The following is a 21449-nucleotide window of genomic DNA, read 5'->3' as shown; positions in this document are numbered from 1 at the left end:
AATATGCAAAGATATTGATATAAAAATCCAGTATAAAACCTTTTAAAAATGTACTTAGAAGCTCCCAGTTTAACACTGTTGATGAAGTTAGGCTGGGCAACCCACTAAAATGGGCTGAGAAAGCAGGAAGAGCAGACTCCCCCCTCCCCCTTCTTCTGCATATGAAAAGGCCCATTATACAAACAGGAGCAAGTAGACATCAGTATACATCTAAACGTTTGGGGCTTGGTTTGGAGTCGGAAAATCAGCACAATGTTATTTAAAAATAAGCAAAACTATACATTGTTACAAAAACACTCCAAGATTAGCTGTATAAATGGATCATCTACAAAACATTTAATAAAAGAAAAATCTAGTGTACAATGTCCCTGATTGCAAGCAAATGTATAACTTACCAGAGAACGTTAAACATTTTGGCCTAGATTATGAGCGGAGAGCAAAATTGTGCTTACTCGAAAGCAATATTTGCGCTACACTCAGTTATACCAGCACACACAAATGCGCGCTGGTATAACAAGTTTGGCGCAATACGAATGAAACCTTGCATTTGCATTGCAGAGAAGCTTTGTGCTCATGAGATTGGAGCCTTGTTCTCATGCCATCAGACCCTTGCAGAGAACCTAGCTTAGTGAAGAGTGTAAGTTGCGCAGCGATGGGCAACAAAGTGTAAATATATGTACAGAATATAAATGCCTCCTAGAGCATATCCTGGGTGTATTAAAAGCCCATCCTGCAGTGATCACTGCTCCTCTTAAGAAAGCCTGCACGCCTAGTTTTTGCTCTCATCGGAGTCACCGTACACCTGCTAGTTACGTCAGCAGGCAACCAGTAACAGCGGATCATTTGGAAATCTAACCACCAACATTGAGTATCTGGGTTTTAAACATTTGGCTGAACGCGGACTTAGTGCACACGTGTGGAGGACCTTGTCATCAAAGGACCACATTATTATTATGTGCCTGTTTTTTTTTTATTTTATCTTGTAAGTACATTTAATGTCTTGTGCTTACCGTATATTTTAATAAATTATGTGTCAGAGCTGCACTGTTTTTTATCTTTTCAGATACCGGTTTTTATCCTACTCCAGTTGGTACGAAGAACGACCAATTTTGAATATAGCAGCAACTTTACTCTCTGTTTAAAGGAATATTTGTGACAAATCTATGGACATTGATGACTATATTTAGATGCATATGTATATAGTCTTTTAATTAATAGGTTTAATATAATTTGCTTTTGTTTCCTTTTCATTCTGTGACGAGTGTGTGGCTCTATTTTAGCACTGACAGTTTTTTGTTTTCAAGAATATGTTCTATGTATTTTTAAATAGATATACCTATATATATATATATCTGTATATATCTATACCTTTATATAATTATGTGTATGTATATATATATATATATATATACATATATATATAGGTATAAATATATTAATTGTGCTAAAAACATCAGATATATGTATAAATATGTATTTATGAATAAATAGAAAATATTCTGCTATGTGAAGAACATTGGAATGTGAAGTATTCATTTTTTTCAAGCCAGGTTAGCGCACTTGAGAATATGCGATTATGTTTGTGCGCAAGGAGGGTGTTAGATTTTTTTCCAGCTTTTTTTGCTCAATTGACTTCTATGGGGGAATACATTATTGATCACAATATTATAGGTTCGCTATTTACGCTCGCTGGGTTAGTGTGCGAGCGATAACTTTTAACTTTCAACTTGTAATACACGCGCAACCTGACACGCTCGTTAACTCTCGTCGTGCGGGGGGGTTAAATAGCACTCCACTTGTAATCTGGCCCTATATTGCTAATTTTAATATTTTAAAAGAATGTTTTTTTAACAATATTTACATTTTTTTATTGTAAACGCACCGTTCTATTTTGGTGTTATCTGAAAATAAGAAGACTATGGGGCCGATTTATTAAGGGCCAAATGGCCCCTAATGCTGCTCTTTGCACGCAAGCCTTCAGGCTCGTCGTAAACAGGAGTTAAGAAGCAGCGTCCTTTAGACTGCTGCTCCATAACTCATACGCCTCCTCTGAGCGGCGTACAGCAATCAACCATATTGTGTACGATCGGGTTGATTGACACCCACTGCTAGTGGCCGATTGGCCGCAAATCTGCACTGGGCTGCATTGCACAAGCAGTTCACCAGAACTGCTTTTGCAATGTTAAATACTGACAGCGTATGCTGGCGGACATGATCTGATGTCTGGCGGACATGATCTGATACAGCGGATCATGTCCGCCAGACATTGATAAATCAGCCCCCATGGGTTTTATTAGAAGGACTTAGGATATCTTCTTAAACTGAATTTAAACAGCACTGAAACTGTAAAATGTGCACTCCACTGCAATATTACTTAAAGGAATATAAAACAGTCTGTTTCATTGTTGTTAAAAAAAAAGCACCAGTAGTGACTTAAATGTAACAGAAATCATTAAATATGTATTATTCAGCATTTTAAAGGGATTTTACCTTTTTTTTCTTTTTTAAAACTTAATTTATGCAATGTCCAGTTCTTCCTGTCACAGCCCTACAAGGAAGCTGTGGTCTTCACAGGAAGGTTTATCTTGCTTGGTGTTATAAAACCTCTAGAGTATCATGAGCTGGTTTACTATTAAGTTAATAGACTAGATAATGTTATGCTATTTCTTGGACTATTAACTTTCGGCTAGATTTAGAGTTTTGCGGCCAAAGGGGTGCGTTAGCTACGCGTGTTTTTTTCCCCCGCACCTTTTAAATAACGCTGGTATTTAGAGTTCTCTGAAGGGCTGCGTTAGGCTCCAAAAAGGGAGCGTAGAGCATAATTTACCGCCACTTCAACTCTAAATACCAGCGTTGCTTACGGTAGCGGCCAGCTTGAAAAACGTGCTCGTGCACGATATCCCCATAGGAAACAATGGGGCAGTTTGAGCTGAAAAACAACCTAACACCTGCAAAAAAGCAGCGTTCAGCTCCTAACGCAGCCCCATTGTTTCCTATGGGGAAACACTTCCTAAGTCTGTACCTAACACCCTAACATGAACCCCGAGTCTAAACACCCCTAACCTTACACTTATTAACCCCTAATCTGCCGCCCCCGCTATCGCTGACACCTGCATTTTATTATTAACCCCTAATCTGCCGCTCCGTACACCGCCGCTAACTACATTATACCTATGTACTCCTAATCTGCTGTCCCTAACATCGCCGACACCTATATTATATTTATTACCCCCTAATCTGCCCCCCCAACGTCGCCGCTACCTTACCTACACTTATTAGCCCCTAATCTGCCGACCGGACCTCGCCGCTACTCTAATAAATGTATTAACCCCTAAAGCTAAGTCTAACCCTAACATTAACACCCCCCTAAGTTAAATATAATTGTTATCTAACTAAATAAATTAACTCTTAATAAATAAATTATTCCTATTTAAAGCTAAATACTTACCTGTAAAATAAACCCTAATATAGCTACAATATAACTAATAATTACATTGTAGCTATTTTAGGATTTATATTTATTTTACAGGCAACTTTGTATTTATTTTAACTAGGTACAATAGCTATTAAATAGTTATTAACTATTTAATAGCTACCTAGTTAAAATAATTAAAAAATTACCTGTAAAATAAATCCTAACCTAAGTTACAATTAAACCTAACACTACACTATCAATAAATAAATTAACTAAACTACCTACAAGTACCTACAATTAAATCAACTAAACTAAATTACAAAAAAAACCCCACTAAATTACAAAAAATAAAAAAAGAATACAAGAATTTTAAACTAATTACACCTACTCTAAGCCCCCTAAAAAATAACAAAGGCCCCCAAAATAAAAAAATGCCCTACCCTATTCTAAAATAAAAAGTTAACAGCTCTATTACCTTACCAGCCCTTAAAAGGGCCTTTTGCGGGGCATGCCCCAATGAAAACAGCTCTTTTGCCTGTAAAGAAAACATACAATACCCCCCCCCAAAATTACAACCCACCACCCACATACCCCTAATCTAACCCACCCAAACCCCCCTTAAAAAACCTAACACTAAGCCCCTGAAGATCTTCCTACCTTATCTTCACCCGGCCGGGTATCACCGATCCATCCAGAAGAGGGTCAGAAGTCTTCATCCTATCCGGGCAGAAGAGCTCCTCCAGAGGGTCCGAAGTCTTCATCCTATCCGGGCAGAAGAGGACATCCGGACCGGCAGACATCTTCATCCAGACGGCATCTTCTATCTTCTTCCATCCGGCGCGGAACGGGACCATCTTGAAGCAGCCGACGTGGAGCCATCCTTCTTGACCGACGGACTAACGACGAATGAAGGTTCCTTTAAATGACGTCATCCAAGATGGCGTCCCTCGAATTCCGATTGGCTGATAGGATTCTATCAGCCAATCGGAATTAAGGTAGGAAAAATCTGATTGGCTGATTAGCGGCGAGGTCCGGTCGGCAGATTAGGGGTTAATAAGTGTAGGTAGGTAGCGGCGACATTGGGAGGGGCAGATTAGGGGTTAATAAATATTATGTAGGTGTCGGCGATATTAGGGGCAGCAGAATAGGGGTACATAGGGATAATGTAGGTGGCGGCAGTGTGCGGTCGGCAGGTTAGGGGTTAAAAAAAATTATTATAGTGGCGGCGATGTGGGGGGACCTCGGTTTAGGGGTACATAGGTAGTTTATGGGTGTTAGTGTACTTTAGAGCACAGTAGTTAACAGCTTTATGAACCGGCGTTAGCCCATAAAGCTCTTAACTCCTGACTTTTTTCTGCGGTTGGAGTTTTGTTGTTAGAGTTCTAATGCTCACTTCAGCCAAGACTCTAAATACCGGCGTTAGGAAGATCCCATTGAAAAGATAGGATACGCAATTGGCGTAAGGGGATCTGCGGTATGGAAAAGTCGCGGCTGGAAAGTGAGCGTTAGACCCTTTCCTGACTGACTTTAAATACCAGCGGGCGGCCAAAACCAGCGTTAGGACCCCTTAACGCTGGTTTTGACGGCTAACGCAGAACTCTAAATCTGGGCGTTTGTCTAAAAGTACTGCACTGTAACAAAACTTTATTTGCATTAAATTTGTCTCATGCCTTGTTATTTTGTAATCTTTTATATATTCATGTAATGTATATCTCTTTGGAATAAGTCAAAATGTTAATAATAATTTATTTTTTTTCCTCCAGTGTTAACAGTTATATTTTATTGTATTTGTTTACCTGTTAAACTCATCTATAGCAATCCTTCTTTCATCATAATTGGAGTTTGCAAGACATTCGTCCCAGCATCTGTGTACAGTGAAACCCTCCAACTTTTGATTGAAGTGAGTTAAATCTCCTTCATTATACATGTTTAATTTTCTGACCTTTGGGAAAAAGGGTATCTTTTTTTGTCAGCTACATAGGCAAGAAAATATAAAACCATAAACATCCATAAATCCATAAATCAATAATAATATTATATTGTTTATAGTCCAGAACTGAGGCATCTTTTATTATATTAATATTCATCAATATATTTAAAGGGACAATATTAAATAAATGTATAGTATACATAATCAATGAAGCACCGCATACTACAGTAAAGAAAGCTTAATAAATTGTCAATGTACATCACAAAGTTATTCACTACCAATTAAATATATTATATGGAATATTAAGTTTAATTTCCATTTAATATGGGAAAACATATCAGTTACTATTAAATTAACAAGTACAAATATTATATGATCAAGTGCTGATGAACAATCTATAATCTATAAATCTCACCACATGTTAAATGCAAGTAGGGTGTGTTGGTCATAATATTTAAAAAAAAAACAACAACAACATAAACAATTGAAAACTATTGTATCACTATAATGACCATTTTATACAGGATAACATTAATATAAAGTAGTTTTTCCAAATATATTTGAGATAATGTACATGTTAACAGACATTTGTTGTATAGGCAGATAATTATGCTTCTATATGTTTGCTGAGAAGCACATTAAAATACTACTTCTATTCCATTGTGTACATATCATTCCATAAAAAAATTACATGAAAAGCAAAGAGCACCTACCTGTTCAGGTGGCAATCCACATGTGAGAGCAATATCACTCATCCATGTTTCAGTAACCATCATGCCCTGTGGACCTCCAAAGCCTCGGAATGCAGTGTTGGAAGGCAAGTTAGTCTTACAAACATATCCTAATCCTCTAATGTTGGGTATTTTGTATGCATTGTCCATATGCAATAATGTCCTGTCAATAATCTGCAAAACAATAAAGAAACAATGTCATAAACAAAATGTATCCCAATACAGAATGGTGGCAATATATATTTATATATATATTTATATTACAAGTTGAGAAAATACAAAAGAATGATTATAGCTATATTTTGCGCTCCACTTATAATCTGCACTAAGTATTTGGACATTGATTTTGCTCTCCTTTTTCCTGTCTGGTTGTGGCCCTGGTCTGTCGACTTCGCCTTGACCTATCCAGTCGTTTTCTGGTATTCAGCTATCAAGTTATAGTCCTTTGTGCTTAGTCATTAATCTCCTGGGTCCTAGTGCTAATCGCCTATTTCTTTATCACTCCACTTGACACCGGGAAAAAGAAGACTACTGCCCAGGATTGGTTTGATTGTGGACTTTCTGAAGGGCCTAACAGATAGGTACTTCCTTCTAAAGCTTATTGGCTAATAAGTACATCCTGCTCAAGGAGGTTAGTGAGCATTATTAGGAAGTACACAACTGACACTGGTATGTCAGTTTTAATTTAGTTTAAAACAGCTTAGAATTTTTTAAGGCAAGAAAAATGTCAACATTTACAAAGAAAATGTACATGTTCAACATGCAACTACATCAAAAAGACCAAAACAATCCAAGATAGATTTGGACAAACTCACAAAATTAAAAAATATATAAGCTGCTCAACCGAGAGTGTGATATATGCATTATTCTGGAAATGCCCAAAAAATCTATGCGGGAATGACAACCAGGAAACTCCATACTAGACTACAAGAGCATATTAGAAATATTAAAATCTACAAAACAGATCAAGAAGGGGAGTAAAAGTCTGACATCTGTCACTTTACATTTTCTATCAGTCCAATCCCAAAGATCTCAAATGGAAGGGGATTGAGAAAATTTCCCTTGGAAATAGGGGCGGCAATGTTGAACAAGCTCTATTGAGAGCTGAATGCAGATGTATATATATGCTGGGCTCTGTTCATCCAAAAGGGCTAAATGAACAAAACAATTATTACTGTTTTTTATAAAAATTCAACAAAATGTATACATCTGACTGACTATCCAGGACGAACAAACTTTATAGAAAAATAGCTTCCTTAAGAGCAAAAAAGAATAACTCAGATCGACTATGCTGGAAATTATTGTCATTTAGATTGGTTTACATTCAGGCCATCTGGTATCATAGAAGTGTATTCCCATCACTTCTTCTTAGCACTTTTATTATCTTTCATTAATATTTTTTCACTGATGTTTATCTTACCTATTAGTATTTTTGGTATAATCACAAGATGTGATCCCCTTTGTTTAATATCACCTACACTACAAGACCTAATATTACCCCATCATCATTACACACTTGTTGTCCTAAGAGTCACTGGCAAACTAATATTATTTTAGGAATGTATCCATCCTTATTTCAATACACCTCTTGCGTTCACCCATTCACTTCCTTAAGACATTGGTGTCCTTATAATTTTAGGTTACTCTTTGCTTATAATTACCCAATAATCATTATACACATTCACTCATTTTATTTTTCATAATGTCACAAGTACACTAAGATTTATTTAGGAGCGTCCCTTTCTCCATAAGTGTATCTCTATACCAACACACTTCTTGCACTTATCCCATTTAATTTCCTAATATACCGAGGTCCGTATGATTATGCAACTTGTGCATGAGTCATACCTTTATACATATCGTGATTAATATTGTTGAACGTTTTTTCACCAGATTATAGATCCATTGTAGTAACGCTGCCAATTGATCGTTACAAATCAGCTCAGTTAGATTTGTTATTTTTTGGTACCTAGTTACAATTTCTATGACAGCCCGGATACTACAAAGTATTATGCCGACTTCAGCATACATGCCCCATCAGTGGACCAATCAGCTAATGTCATTACGTCATTAGCAAGTCAGCCTATATAAGGCCGGGAAGAAGGTGGCGGCTCTGCCTTTGATAAAGCCTACTGGCGAAACATGTCAGGGGGAGTGGTGATGTGGAGTTCTTTTTAATTTGCAATTTTTGTTAAAATGGTGCTATCACATTGTCAAACTTACTTACCCCTTTACATATGTGGTTAAGGCTGACAAATTGTGCCGCCAGTAATTTAAGTAGTTGCGGCTATACTAGCTAGTTATTATTATTATTATTATACTTTATTTATGAAGCGCCATCATATTCTGCAGCGCTGTCCATGGATTCAGTTCATTTAAATAAAATAATAATATAAAACTTCTAAGAGACAGGACAACATTTACAAACACATACAGGAGGAATTGAGGGCCCTATTCCCGTGGGAACTTACAATCTAGAAGCGTAGGAGGTTGAGAAACAGGAGGTGAGGACTGCAAGATTGAGAAAGATGTTAATGCAGAGTTAGACGAGGGAAATGTTGTTAGGTAAGAGAAATATTATTGAGTTGGGTGGTAGGCTTCTCTGAACAGAAAAGTCTTCAGACAGCATTTAAAGGAAGAAAGATTAGGGCAAAGCTTGACAGCACAAGGGAGAGTGTTCCAGAGGGTAGGTGCTGCACGACAGTCCTGCAGTCTAGCATGAGAGGAGGTGATAGTCGCAGATGCAAGGAGAAGGTCATTGTTGGATCTTAGTGGGCGGGCTGGAGTATACTTGTTGATTAGAGAGGAAAGGTAGAGGGGAGCGGTGTTGGTGAGCGCTTTGTATGCAAGGGTGAGAATTTTTAATTTAATTCTGCTGTGAAAGGGGAGCCATTGAAGAGACTTGCAGAGAGGTGCAGCAGATACAGAGCGACAGGAAAGGTGGATCAGCCTGGTGGAGGCATTTAGGATGGATTGAAGTGGGGAGAGGTGGGAAAGAGGAAGGCCAGTAAGTAGGTTATTGCAGTAGTAAAGTCTGGAAATAACAAGGGAGTGTATTATTTGCTTTGTGGTGTTAGTGCACAGAAAATGTTGAATCTTGGAAATATTGCTTAGATGGTTGGGGCAGGATGTAGAAAGCGATTGGATATGGGGGGGTGAAGGATAGATTTGAGTCAAGTGTAACTTCCAGGCAGTGGACTTGGGGCGATGGGGAAATGGTGATGCCGTCAACAGGGATAGAGAAGTCAAAAGTTGGCATAGAGCTTGAGGGGATAAGAAGGAGCTCAGTCTTGGACATGGTAATCTTTAGGTGGTGAGAGGCCATCCAGGAAGAAATACCAGATAAGCAGTCGCTGACATGAGAAAGGACAGAGGGAGAGCAGGGGTGGAAAGGTAGATCTGGGTGTCATCAGCATACAGGTGATATTTGAAGCCATAACTGTTGATAAGTTTACCCAGCGAAGAAGTATAAATGGAGAAGAGTAGAGAACCCAGAACAGATCCTTGAGGTACTCCAAAAGACAGAGGCATTGGAGAGGAGGAGTCACCGGCAAATGACACAGAAAAAGACCTGTGAGAAAGATAAGAGTGAATCCAGGAAAGAGCAGTGTTACAGAGGCCAAAAGAGCTAAGGGTCTGAAGGAGGAGGGGGTGGTCAACTGTGTCTAAGGCAGCTGAGAGGTCAAGTAAGATGAGTATAGAGTAGTGGCCAATATTTTTAGCAGAGAGAAGATCGTTAGTAACCTTGGTTAGGGCAGTCTCAGTTGAGTGTTTGAGGCGGAATCTGGATTGCAGGGGGTCAAGCAAGGAGTTGGCGAACAGGAAGTGGGTTAGGCGATTGTAAACTAGTTATATATCCTTCACAACCTTTGGAGTATCATATAGAAAGCCAACTATCTTATACTGTAACTGGCACACTTATTTTTTAATGTCTTCCCTGATATATTTGTTCAGACTGTGCCGTAATTAGGGCTACCACTATATCAGGAGTTATCTGCATCTTAGTATCTTGTCTCTGTTAATATGTTGCATTTTATATTATAATCCATCTGGCTACTTTGTTAATTATTGGTACATCAGTTTCTCAATTTGGTGACCACGGAGTAAACTCCTGTTTATTTCATTAACATAGAGGAATCATCCAAGAACTAACGACACACATGAGTGACTTGACCAATTATTATCACTTAATTAAAGATATATACCTGAGCCTGGTTCTGAATTTTACACTTTACTCCTCATGTTACGCAATATATTTAGGAGTCATTATCCAGTATTTTCTACAAATATTAATGTGCAAGTGGACATAATACGATGTAGCGTATCATGTCATCTTCACATCGATAAATGCCGACAGCATACGCTGTCAACATTTATCATTGCACCAGTATTTCTTGTGAACTGCTAGCAGGGGGTGTCAATCAACCCGATCATATAGGATCAGGTTTATTTCTGTCTGTGGCCTCAGAGCAGGCAGACAGGTTATGGAGCAGCAGTCTTCATAACCGTATGGAGCTTGATAAATTGACACCGATGTGTTTGTTTTAGATTCTGTATTGAATTATCATATTGCCTATATTTAAACCAGAACTTAACACTTACTAGTATTGGGGATTTTGAATTTGCCTTACCTCTAGGGGATAATAAAAGCAACAAATAATATTACATAGAGCACCATTGTTGCAATATTGTGTTTTTATGTGTTATTTTACCATAACCTATTAAAAGTTAAGTTTTAACCCCTTCTTTTGGGTAACCGAATATTCTTCTATCAACTTTAAACTATATTCAGTGTTGTTGAGTGCTATTTTTGTACACACTTTTCCAGTGGATTCTGTAAAAATGTCAACATGTTTAAATGCTTCACGTGGCTGATAAAATGTTTTCAAGTACAATGTCCCTATAATAAAGGAGGCAGGATCACATAAAACCCCTAAGGTTGGGATGTTGCATAGAAATATCTGGTGGTTTATGTTAGAAGAGTTAAGGTTGCCTTTGGATGAACATTTGAAAATGCAAAACAGAATGGGTATATCTAGAGAGGAAATATATATTTGTTGCTTACAAACGGTGAACATCTATTTTCTAATTCTTTTTTAGAAACCAATGTGGATGTTTTTATATTGATTCCTGAAAGAGCCAGGTAATGGTGTATTTAATATTGCTGCTTACCCCAAAGGACAGATCCTGAGAGTTGCCGGCATTCCCATAGTAAGAAACATCTAAAGCTGATACTTTTCCACTTCTACTGAATCCAACCTATTGTCATATTAAAAATATATTAATTTTCACATGTAACCAACAGTACTGTAGTGCGTTCACTAGAAGTGTTGTTTTAAATTCAGGAAAAAGGCACATTATACAATAATGGTAGTTTTATTTACAATAAGGTTACTGGATATCCTTCACAAAAATACTGGATGGCCATAGGGTGACTGGGGGAGGGTTTTTGGTGTCATATAATTGTCCATCCCAAAATAATTTCAGTTCCACTATAGGTTTGTTTAAATGTAATCCTATCCACTGCCATGTATATGTTTACCGCTGAGTAATAATGTTGCACCATCACTGCTAGTAACACAAAGCAGTAATTTTACTCTTGTTACCATATCTATAAAAACGCTATGATGGTCTTAACAAATGTAGCTGCTGTTCTGGGAACTTACAGAAATGGACATTTTAGCATCCACATTTTGTTTGAGTTTCACTGGGCAGTCCAGTTTAATACTGGACCCCTGGCTACCTTCTTCAGAACCTAATATGACATTAGAGTTAAAAATAAGATGATACCTTATACCGTCCTAAGTAGGGGTGTCTTCCCCCAGTTAAAAGCATGTCTTCATCTCTATCCAGCATGCATCTTACTGGGCGGCCTGTCCTGTATCAAAGAAATATGCAAGGGTATTATAATTAAATCTTGCTATAACTGCGCATCACACTTTTATAATGGATATTTTAAAATGGTTTGACTTTTTTAACTTTTACTCCAGAGAATCATTATATTCATCACGATAGTTACTTTAGAAAGCAGAGAAGAAGCACTTTTATACAAAGTGACCTTAAGGTACAGAGGCCTTTAGAAACCAAGGGGTTATGGGAAATGAAAAGCGTGCCGTTTCTATAATAAATTAAGGGCCATAATGGAACTATATAAAGTTATTCACTGACGTGGGTGAGGACAAGTCTTATGTACTTACCTAATCTAACATACAGAATTCATTTGAAATTAAATATCATTTAAGACCCACATAATGTTTCAGAAGCTTTTGTAGGCTGGTGTTTACCTCTTATACTCAACCATAGTATCTTTGTCTCTAGTCACATCATGGTACTATTGTAATATTGTTTGATTGGCCCTTATGAAAAATAGAATCTCAGGGTTTTTTAAAATTCTGTTGAGCTCAACATAAGCCTACAAGTTACTGGAAATCCACAGTGTAATACCGTGACCAATTGCTTTGCTCCAACGTACTTATGTGCAGCCACAGCCACCGCTGTAGATAAAATTATATTTCGGCTTTCCTTTCCTCCAAAGCCTCCTCCCATTCTCTTTACTCGCACTATGATCCTGTTTGATGGCACACCCAAAGCGCTAGCAACAGCACTCTAGAAATGAGAAAACAGAACACGGCATATATTAAATGAGCGTCTGTAAAACAGATCATCACAATAAAACAGTGACCGGTTTCCTCTATACCCAAATTATGCACCCATAGTCCTCAGTACAGCTGCACAGTAATATTATTTTATGGATCAAAATGGACCCACAACAAAGGAATTAAAATATTGTACATGTGTGGAAGGAAGATGATAAAAGGGCCATTATAATGGAAAAAAAATAACATGCTGTAATTTTATCACTAGCAACCCTGCGGTGTTAAATACATAGTTAAAGTACAACTCAGGAGCTGCAGATAGCTGCTTCTTCTAAATGGAAACTGCTGCTCATCCAATCAGCAGCCCTAGTTGCATGACCCAGCATCACAGGGTCACTAGTGATAAAATGACATGCTCTAAGAAATAAGACCATGTCATTTGTTTTCACTATAATGGCCCTTTAAAAGTCGAAATTAAACTTTCTTGGCTCACTTAGAACATGCAGTTTCAATTTACTTCAGTTATCAAATGTACTGGAATTAGAAAACATGCATAGGTAGGCCTGATCAGCTGGCAAGAGTGCCTGGGCAGCTTGGATAGCAGATGTTTGGGGGGTTTTGAGCATTGACTGGAAAGGGCTGTGTGTGTATATATATATATATATATATATATATATATATATATGTGTGTGTGTGTGTGTGTGTATATATGTGTGTGTATATATATATATATATGTACAGTATATATATATATATATATATATGTGTGTGTGTGTGTGTGTGTGTATATATATGTGTGTGTGTATATATGTGTGTGTAAAAATGTGTGTGTATATTTGTACAGTATATATATGTGTGTGTGTATATGTGTGTGTATATATCTACAGTATATATATATATATATATATATATATATATGTGTATATATGTAAGTATATATATATACATATGTGTGTGTGTATATAAGTGTGTGTATATATGTACAGTATATATATATATATATATATATATATATATATATATATATATATATATATATATATATGTGTGTGTGTATACAGTGGGGAAAAAAAGTATTTAGTCAGCCACCAATTGTGCAAGTTCTCCCACTTAAGAAGATGAGAGAGGCCTGTAATTTTCATCATAAGTATACCTCAACTATGAGAGACAAAATGTGGAAACAAATCCAGATAATCACATTGTCTGATTTGGAAATAATTTATTTGCAAATTATGGTGGAAAATAAGTATTTGGTCAATATCAAAAGTTCATCTCAATACTTTGTTATATATCCTTTGTTGGCAATGAAAGAGGTCAAACGTTTTCTGTAAGTCTTCACAAGGTTGTCACACACTGTTGCTGGTATGTTGGCCCATTCCTGCATGCAGATCTCCTCTAGAGCAGTGATGTTTTGGGGCTGTCGCTGGGCAACACGGACTTTCAACTCCCTCCAAAGGTTTTCTATGGGGTTGAGATTTGGAGACTGGCTAGGCCACTCCAGGGCCTTGAAATGCTTCTTACGAAGCCACTCCTTCGTTGCCCAGGCGGTGAGTTTGGGATCATTGTCATGCTGAAAGATCCAGCCACGTTTCATCTTCAATGCCCTTGCTGATGGAAGGAGGTTTGCACTCAAATTCTCACGATACATGGCTCCATTCATTCTTTCATGTACACGGATCAGTCATCCTGTTCCCTTTGCAGAGAAACAGCCCCAAAGCATGATGTTGCCACCCTCATGCTTCACAGTAGGTATGGTGTTCTCTCTCCTCCAAACACGACGAGTTGTGTTTCTACCAAACAGTTCTACTTTGGCTTCATCTGACCATATGACATTCTCCCAATCCGCTTCTGGATCATCCAAATGCTCTCTAGCATACTTCAGACAGGCTTGGGCATGTACTGGCTTAAGCAGGGGGACATGTCTGGCACTGCAGGATCTGAGTCCCTGGCGGCGTAGTGTGTTTCTGATGGTAGCCTTTGTTACGTTGGTCCCAGCTCTCTGCAGGTCATTCACTAGGTCCCCCCATGTGGTTCTGGGATGTTTGCTCACCGTTCTTGTGATCATTTTGACCCCACGGGGTGAGATCTTGCGTGGAGCCCCAGATCGAGGGAGATTATCAGTGGTCTTGTATGTCTTCCATATTCTAATTATTGCTCCCACAGTTGATTTCTTCACACCAAGCTGCTTGCCTATTGCAGATTCAGTCTTCCCAGCCTGGTGCAGGTCTACAATTTTGTTTCTGGTCTCCTTCGACAGCTCTTTGGTCTTCACCATAGTGGAGTTTGGAGTGTGACTGTTTGAGGTTGTGGACAGGTGTCTTTTATACTGATAACAAGTTCAAACAGGTGCCATTAATACAGGTAATGAGTGGAGGACAGAGGAGCCTCTTAAAGAAGAAGATACAGGTCTGTGAGAGCCATAAATCTTGCTTGTTTGTAGGTGACCAAATACTTATTTTCCACCATAATATGCAAATAAATTCTTTCCAAATCAGACAATGTGATTGTCTGGATTTGTTTCCACATTTTGTCTCTCATAGTTGAGGTATACCTATGATGAAAATTGCAGGCCTCTCTCATCTTCTTAAGTGGGAGAACTTGCACAATTTGTGGCTTACTAAATACTTTTTTCCCCACTGTATATGTAAGTATATATATATTGTGTATATATGTGTGTGTATAAATGTACAATATATATATATATATATATATATATATATATATATATATATATATATATGTGTGTGTGTGTGTGTATATGTGTGTGTGTATATATGTACAGTATATATATATATATATATATGTGTGTGTGTGTGTGTGTGTGTGCATATGTACAGTATATATATATATATATATATATATATATATATATATATATATATATATATATATATATATATATATACAGGGAGTGCAGAATTATTAGGCAAATAAGTATTTTGACCACATCATCCTCTTTATGCATGTTGTCTTACTCCAAGCTGTATAGGCTCGAAAGCCTACTACCAATTAAGCATATTAGGTGATGTGCATCTCTGTAATGAGAAGGGGTGTGGTCTGATGACATCAACACCCTATATCAGGTGTGCATAATTATTAGGCAACTTCCTTTCCTTTGGCAAAATGGGTCAAAAGAAGGACTTGACAGGCTCAGAAAAGTCAAAAATAGTGAGATATCTTGCAGAGGGATGCAACACTCTTAAAATTGCAAAGCTTCTGAAGCGTGATCATCGAACAATCAAGCGTTTCATTCAAAATAGTCAACAGGGTCGCAAGAAGCGTGTGGAAAAACCAAGGCGCAAAATAACTGCCCATGAACTGAGAAAAAGTCAAGCGTGCAGCTGCCAAGATGCCACTTGCCACCAGTTTGGCCATATTTCAGAGCTGCAACATCACTGGAGTGCCCAAAAGCACAAGGTGTGCAATACTCAGAGACATGGCCAAGGTAAGAAAGGCTGAAAGACGACCACCACTGAACAAGACACACAAGCTGAAACGTCAAGACTGGGCCAAGAAATATCTCAAGACTGATTTTTCTAAGGTTTTATGGACTGATGAAATGAGAGTGAGTCTTGATGGGCCAGATGGATGGGCCCGTGGCTGGATTGGTAAAGGGCAGAGAGCTCCAGTCCGACTCAGACGCCAGCAAGGTGGAGGTGGAGTACTGGTTTGGGCTGGTATCATCAAAGATGAGCTTGTGGGGCCTTTTCGGGTTGAGGATGGAGTCAAGCTCAACTCCCAGTCCTACTGCCAGTTTCTGGAAGACACCTTCTTCAAGCAGTGGTACAGGAAGAAGTCTGCATCCTTCAAGAAAAACATGATTTTCATGCAGGACAATGCTCCATAACACGCGTCCAAGTACTCCACAGCGTGGCTGGCAAGAAAGGGTATAAAAGAAGAAAATCTAATGACATGGCCTCCTTGTTCACCTGATCTGAACCCCATTGAGAACCTGTGGTCCATCATCAAATGTGAGATTTACAAGGAGGGAAAACAGTACACCTCTCTGAACAGTGTCTGGGAGGCTGTGGTTGCTGCTGCACGCAATGTTGATGGTGAACAGATCAAAACACTGACAGAATCCATGGATGGCAGGCTTTTGAGTGTCCTTGCAAAGAAAGGTGGCTATATTGGTCACTGATTTGTTTTTGTTTTGTTTTTGAATGTCAGAAATGTATATTTGTGAATGTTGAGATGTTATATTGGTTTCACTGGTAAAAATAAATAATTGAAATGGGTATATATTTGTTTTTTGTTAAGTTGCCTAATAATTATGCACAGTAATAGTCACCTGCACACACAAATATCCCCCTAAAATAGCTATAACTAAAAACAAACCAAAAACTACTTCCAAAACTATTCAGCTTTGATATTAATGAGTTTTTTGGGTTCATTGAGAACATGGTTGTTGTTCAATAATAAAATTAATGCTCAAAAATACAACTTGCCTAATAATTCTGCACTCCCTGTATATGTACAGTATATATATATATATGTGTGTGTGTATACAGGGAGTGCAGAATTATTAGCAAGTTGCCTAATAATTATGCACACCTGATATAGGGTGTTGATGTCATTAGACCACACCCCTTCTCATTACAGAGATGCACATCACCTAATATGCTTAATTGGTAGTAGGCTTTCGAGCCTATACAGCTTGGAGTAAGACAACATGCATAAAGAGGATGATGTGGTCAAAATACTCATTTGCCTAATAATTCTGCACTCCCTGTATATGTACAGTATATATATATATATATATATATATATATATATATGTGTGTGTGTGTGTGTGTGTGTATATATGTACAGTATATATATGTGTGTGTATATATGTACAGTATATATATATATATATATATATATATATGTCTGTATTTATGTGCTTACAGTGGCAAGAAAAGTATGTGAACACTTAAGAAATGACTGCATTTATGTATAAAAATGTCTTAAAATCAGGTCTGATTTTCATCTAAGTTTCGGTACTCAACAAACACAATCTGTTTCAACTAATAATACAAACAATTATTGTATTGTTCTTGTACATATTGAATATTTCATTCAAATATTCACAGTATAGGTTAGGAAAAATATCTGAAACCATAGGCTAATGACTTCAACAAAAGCTAATTAGATTTGGAAATTAACTAACCTGGTGTCCAATTAATGAAACGAGATTGGAGTTCTGGTTTGGAGCTACTGTCACTTATAAAAAGCACTCAAGCATTTTGAGTTTGCTGTTCACTAAATACATCTGTTGATGAGAACCATGCCTCGCAAAAGAGTACTCTCAAAAGACCGGTGATCAATAATTGTTGCATTGCATAAAGCTGTAAAGTGTTACAAAGTTATCTCAAAGAGCTTAGATATTCTTCAGTCCACTGTTAGACAAATTGTCTATAGATGGAGATGTTTTTGTACTGTGGGTAGTCTCTCTTAAAGTGGCTGTCCAGCCAAGATGACTCAAAGGGCACACCGCACAATTCTCAATGAGAGTGACAGCTAAAAACGTCATTGTAACTGGCTAACATTTCTGTTCATGAGTCTACTATACAGAAAACATTGAACAGGCATGGTGTACATGGCAGAACACCACAAAGAAAGCCATTGTTTTCCCAAAAAAAAATTGCTACGCGCCTGAAGTTTGCCAGACCACCTTGACACTCCACAGCGCTACTGGGAACTGTTGACTGATGAAACTAAGGTTGAGTTGTTTGGGAAGAACATGTAGCACTATGTATGGCATAGAAAGGGCACCTTATACCAACATGAACACCTCATCCCATCCCACGTACAGTGGAGGGAGCATCATGATTTGAGGCTGCTTTGCTGATTTGGTGCCTAAACTACTTGCCATCATTGAGGGAAAGTTAATTACCAAGTTTATCAAGATATCCTACAGGATAATATCAGAGTGGCTGTGCGCAACTGAAGCTCAGTAGAGGTTTGGTGATGCAGCAGAAAATTACCCTAGCATTGAAGTAAATCCACTACAGAACAACTTCAAAAAAAGAAAATATGCCTTTTGGAGTGGCTCCTCCAGAGCCCAGACCTTAACCCCATAGAAATGCTGTGCAGTTACCCTTCACACCAGACATCCTAAGAATATGGATGAGCTGAATCAGTTCTGTAAGGAAGAGTGGTCCAAAATTCCTCCTTAATATTGTGCAGGTCTACTCTGCAGCTACCAGAAATGCTTGGTTGAGGTTATTGCTGCCAAAGGAGGAGTAACTTGCTATTAAATCCAAGTGTTCACTTTTTCCACAGCACTATAAATGTTAAATGGGATGTGTTCAATAAAGACATGAAATATAATTGTTTGTGTGTTGTTGGCTTAAGCACATTGTGATTGTATAAACTTGTTACCTTGATGAAGATGAGATGACATTTTATGACCAATTCATTCAGAAAACCAACTAATTCCATAGGGTTCACATACTTTTTCTTGCCACTGTATATACATAAATATATACAATAAGCAATAGACAATTGACAATTTGTATATGTGTGACTAGGTTTTCCTTGAGATATTCTCCTTCCCTTATAATTTGGATTTTGACTTATTTTAATATTGTATCTGCCTGAGCTGTTTTGACCTTGACTATTTGACAATGTACCATCTTTTTTTTCAGAACAAATGCTGTGGGAGGTGATATAGTGACTCTGTAAGATCCTTTCTCCATCACAAAGAAAGAAATTACTTTTTAATTATTTGGTTATCTTTAACAATGAGCAAGTAAAAAGGACAATCACCTGTCGTTCTCCACTCTGAAGCTGTTATCTTTAACAATGAGAAAGTAAAAAGGACAATGACCTGTCGTTCTCCTCTCTGAAGCTGTTGTGGTATGTTTATTTTAAGAAATTTAGGGCCAGTTTACGAGTTGAGTGCAAATTAACTCTCCTGCTTGAGCGTTATTTGTACTAGAACTAAGATTTTTTGGCTCGCCAGGTTGCGCTCGTATTACGAGTTGAAAGTAAACTGTTTTTGCTCCCGCACTACCGACGAGCGCAAAAACACGAAGTTAGAATATGTGCGCATTATAAAATATTTCTACCATCTTATCTCCTTCCACATAAGCTATTTATATCAGTGCAGATATTTTATTAGTTTACTAATTTCATTAATGTATATTTCAACCATACCTGTGTCTTTGTTGTATTTTGTGTTGACACATATAACTCCTGTTCGCCATCCTCCCCCTTCGGCACCGCAATAGTGCAGTTAGTTTCCAGATAGAAATGTTCTTGTCCGCCTATATGAATCTCACCTATAGAACCACATTTCAAATAATAACTTGTAAATTAAATACTTTGTTTAGTACCCATGCATGCGTTAATGTTTTGTAATTTTTATAGAGATATGAAACCCAAACATTTTCTTTTGCTCTTGCCAATGGATAACATTCTTGCAAAAAATTTGCTATTTCGTTGAGATTTGCTATCTCAATGTGCGCATGCACACAATTTCGTAATAATAACACATTTGTTTAAAAAGAATTTGTGGAATGCAATTATGTATTTACAAGCATGCGTACATCGTTATGTAGCAAATTAAAGTTTTCTCCTTTGTCGAAATTTGCTACAAAATTACAGCGCATGCGCTCGTGTACTACGTCAGGAGAAATTATTCTTAACCATCGAAATTTGCTACATAATGATGTGCGCATGCTTGTTATTACGTAATCACATTCCACGTATTATTTTGAAACATATGTGTAGTGTGATTATATAATTGTGCGCATGCACACATCAAGGTAGCGAATCTCGGTGAGGTAGCAAATTTAGACAGAACACCGACTCCTAAGCAAACGCCCTGCTTTTCAACAAAAGATGCCAAGAGCACAAAGAAAAATTGATAATATAACTAAATAAGAAAGTTGTTTAAAAATGTATCCTCTATCTGAATCATGAAAGAAAAAATTTGGGTTTCATGTCCCTTTAACCCCTTCACTACCAGGAATTTCAGAGAAAAACGCCCAAACCACTGAAATTTTTTTAGCATTTTTGCTATCAATCCATTTAAACAAAAATAGGGCCTTTTTTATTTACCTATCAAAACTATATATTTCTTTTAAGTAGATAACACAAGGTGTTGATCTAGGACCATTTTGGTATATATCATGCCATTGTTTCGCCGCCAAATCATATGAAAAAAATTGTTAACTTTTTCACAAACGTTGGGTTTCTCACTGAAATTATTTACACACAACTACTGCAGTCATAAGACAAATGTTTGTAAAAGGTTCCCTGGGGTCACATTTGTTCAGCCATGGCTTTGCAATTATTTTGTAATAAGGATGCCACTATTGCAACTGGACACAACACTTCTCACATTCCTGGCAACAAAGGGGTTAATTAGTTAGCTGAAAGGGGAATAGTATTTTAATGGAGCGATTACCCTCCCACCTGTCACTTCCCACCTTACTGATCCCGCCCAAACAGCTTGTTTGCTTATTTTTAAATAACATTGCTCTGATTTTCAGACTCCTAACCAAGCCTCAAAGTTTTAGGAGAATACTGATGTATACCTACTCCAGCTTGCTCCTGTTTGTGTAAAGAGTCTTTTCATATGCAGAGGGGGAGTGTCTGCTTTTTCCCACTTGCAGTCGGTGTTCCAGCTACCTTTTTAACAGAGCTAAACTTGGAGCTTCTAAGTAAGTTTTTAAACAGTTTTATAATGGATTTTTACATCAGTATCTGTGCATCTTATTCTTTATAGTAGTGTCTATTACATGCAGTTATATGAAAATTGGTGTATACTGTCCCTTTAACTATGT

General features: G+C 37.5%; 1 protein-coding gene across 1 annotated transcript in view; it reads right to left on the bottom strand.

Moving 5' to 3' along the window:
- XDH (xanthine dehydrogenase) overlaps nt 1-21449 on the bottom strand; it is a 198541-nt gene that overhangs the window by 44990 nt on the left and 132102 nt on the right. Inside the window, exons 21-26 of the mRNA XM_053712630.1 lie at nt 19816-19940; nt 12549-12682; nt 11867-11954; nt 11249-11335; nt 6059-6250; nt 5212-5357 (exon numbers count right to left, since the gene is read on the bottom strand). Coding sequence (XP_053568605.1) covers nt 5212-5357; nt 6059-6250; nt 11249-11335; nt 11867-11954; nt 12549-12682; nt 19816-19940 — 772 coding nt within the window. The remainder of the gene's footprint in view (nt 1-5211; nt 5358-6058; nt 6251-11248; nt 11336-11866; nt 11955-12548; nt 12683-19815; nt 19941-21449) is intronic.

The sequence above is a fragment of the Bombina bombina genome, chromosome 4 (assembly GCF_027579735.1).
Source record: "Bombina bombina isolate aBomBom1 chromosome 4, aBomBom1.pri, whole genome shotgun sequence".
NCBI lineage: Eukaryota > Metazoa > Chordata > Amphibia > Anura > Bombinatoridae > Bombina > Bombina bombina.
The sequence above is the reverse complement of the archived record's forward strand: the minus strand, read 5'-3'. Positions and strand labels throughout refer to the sequence as shown.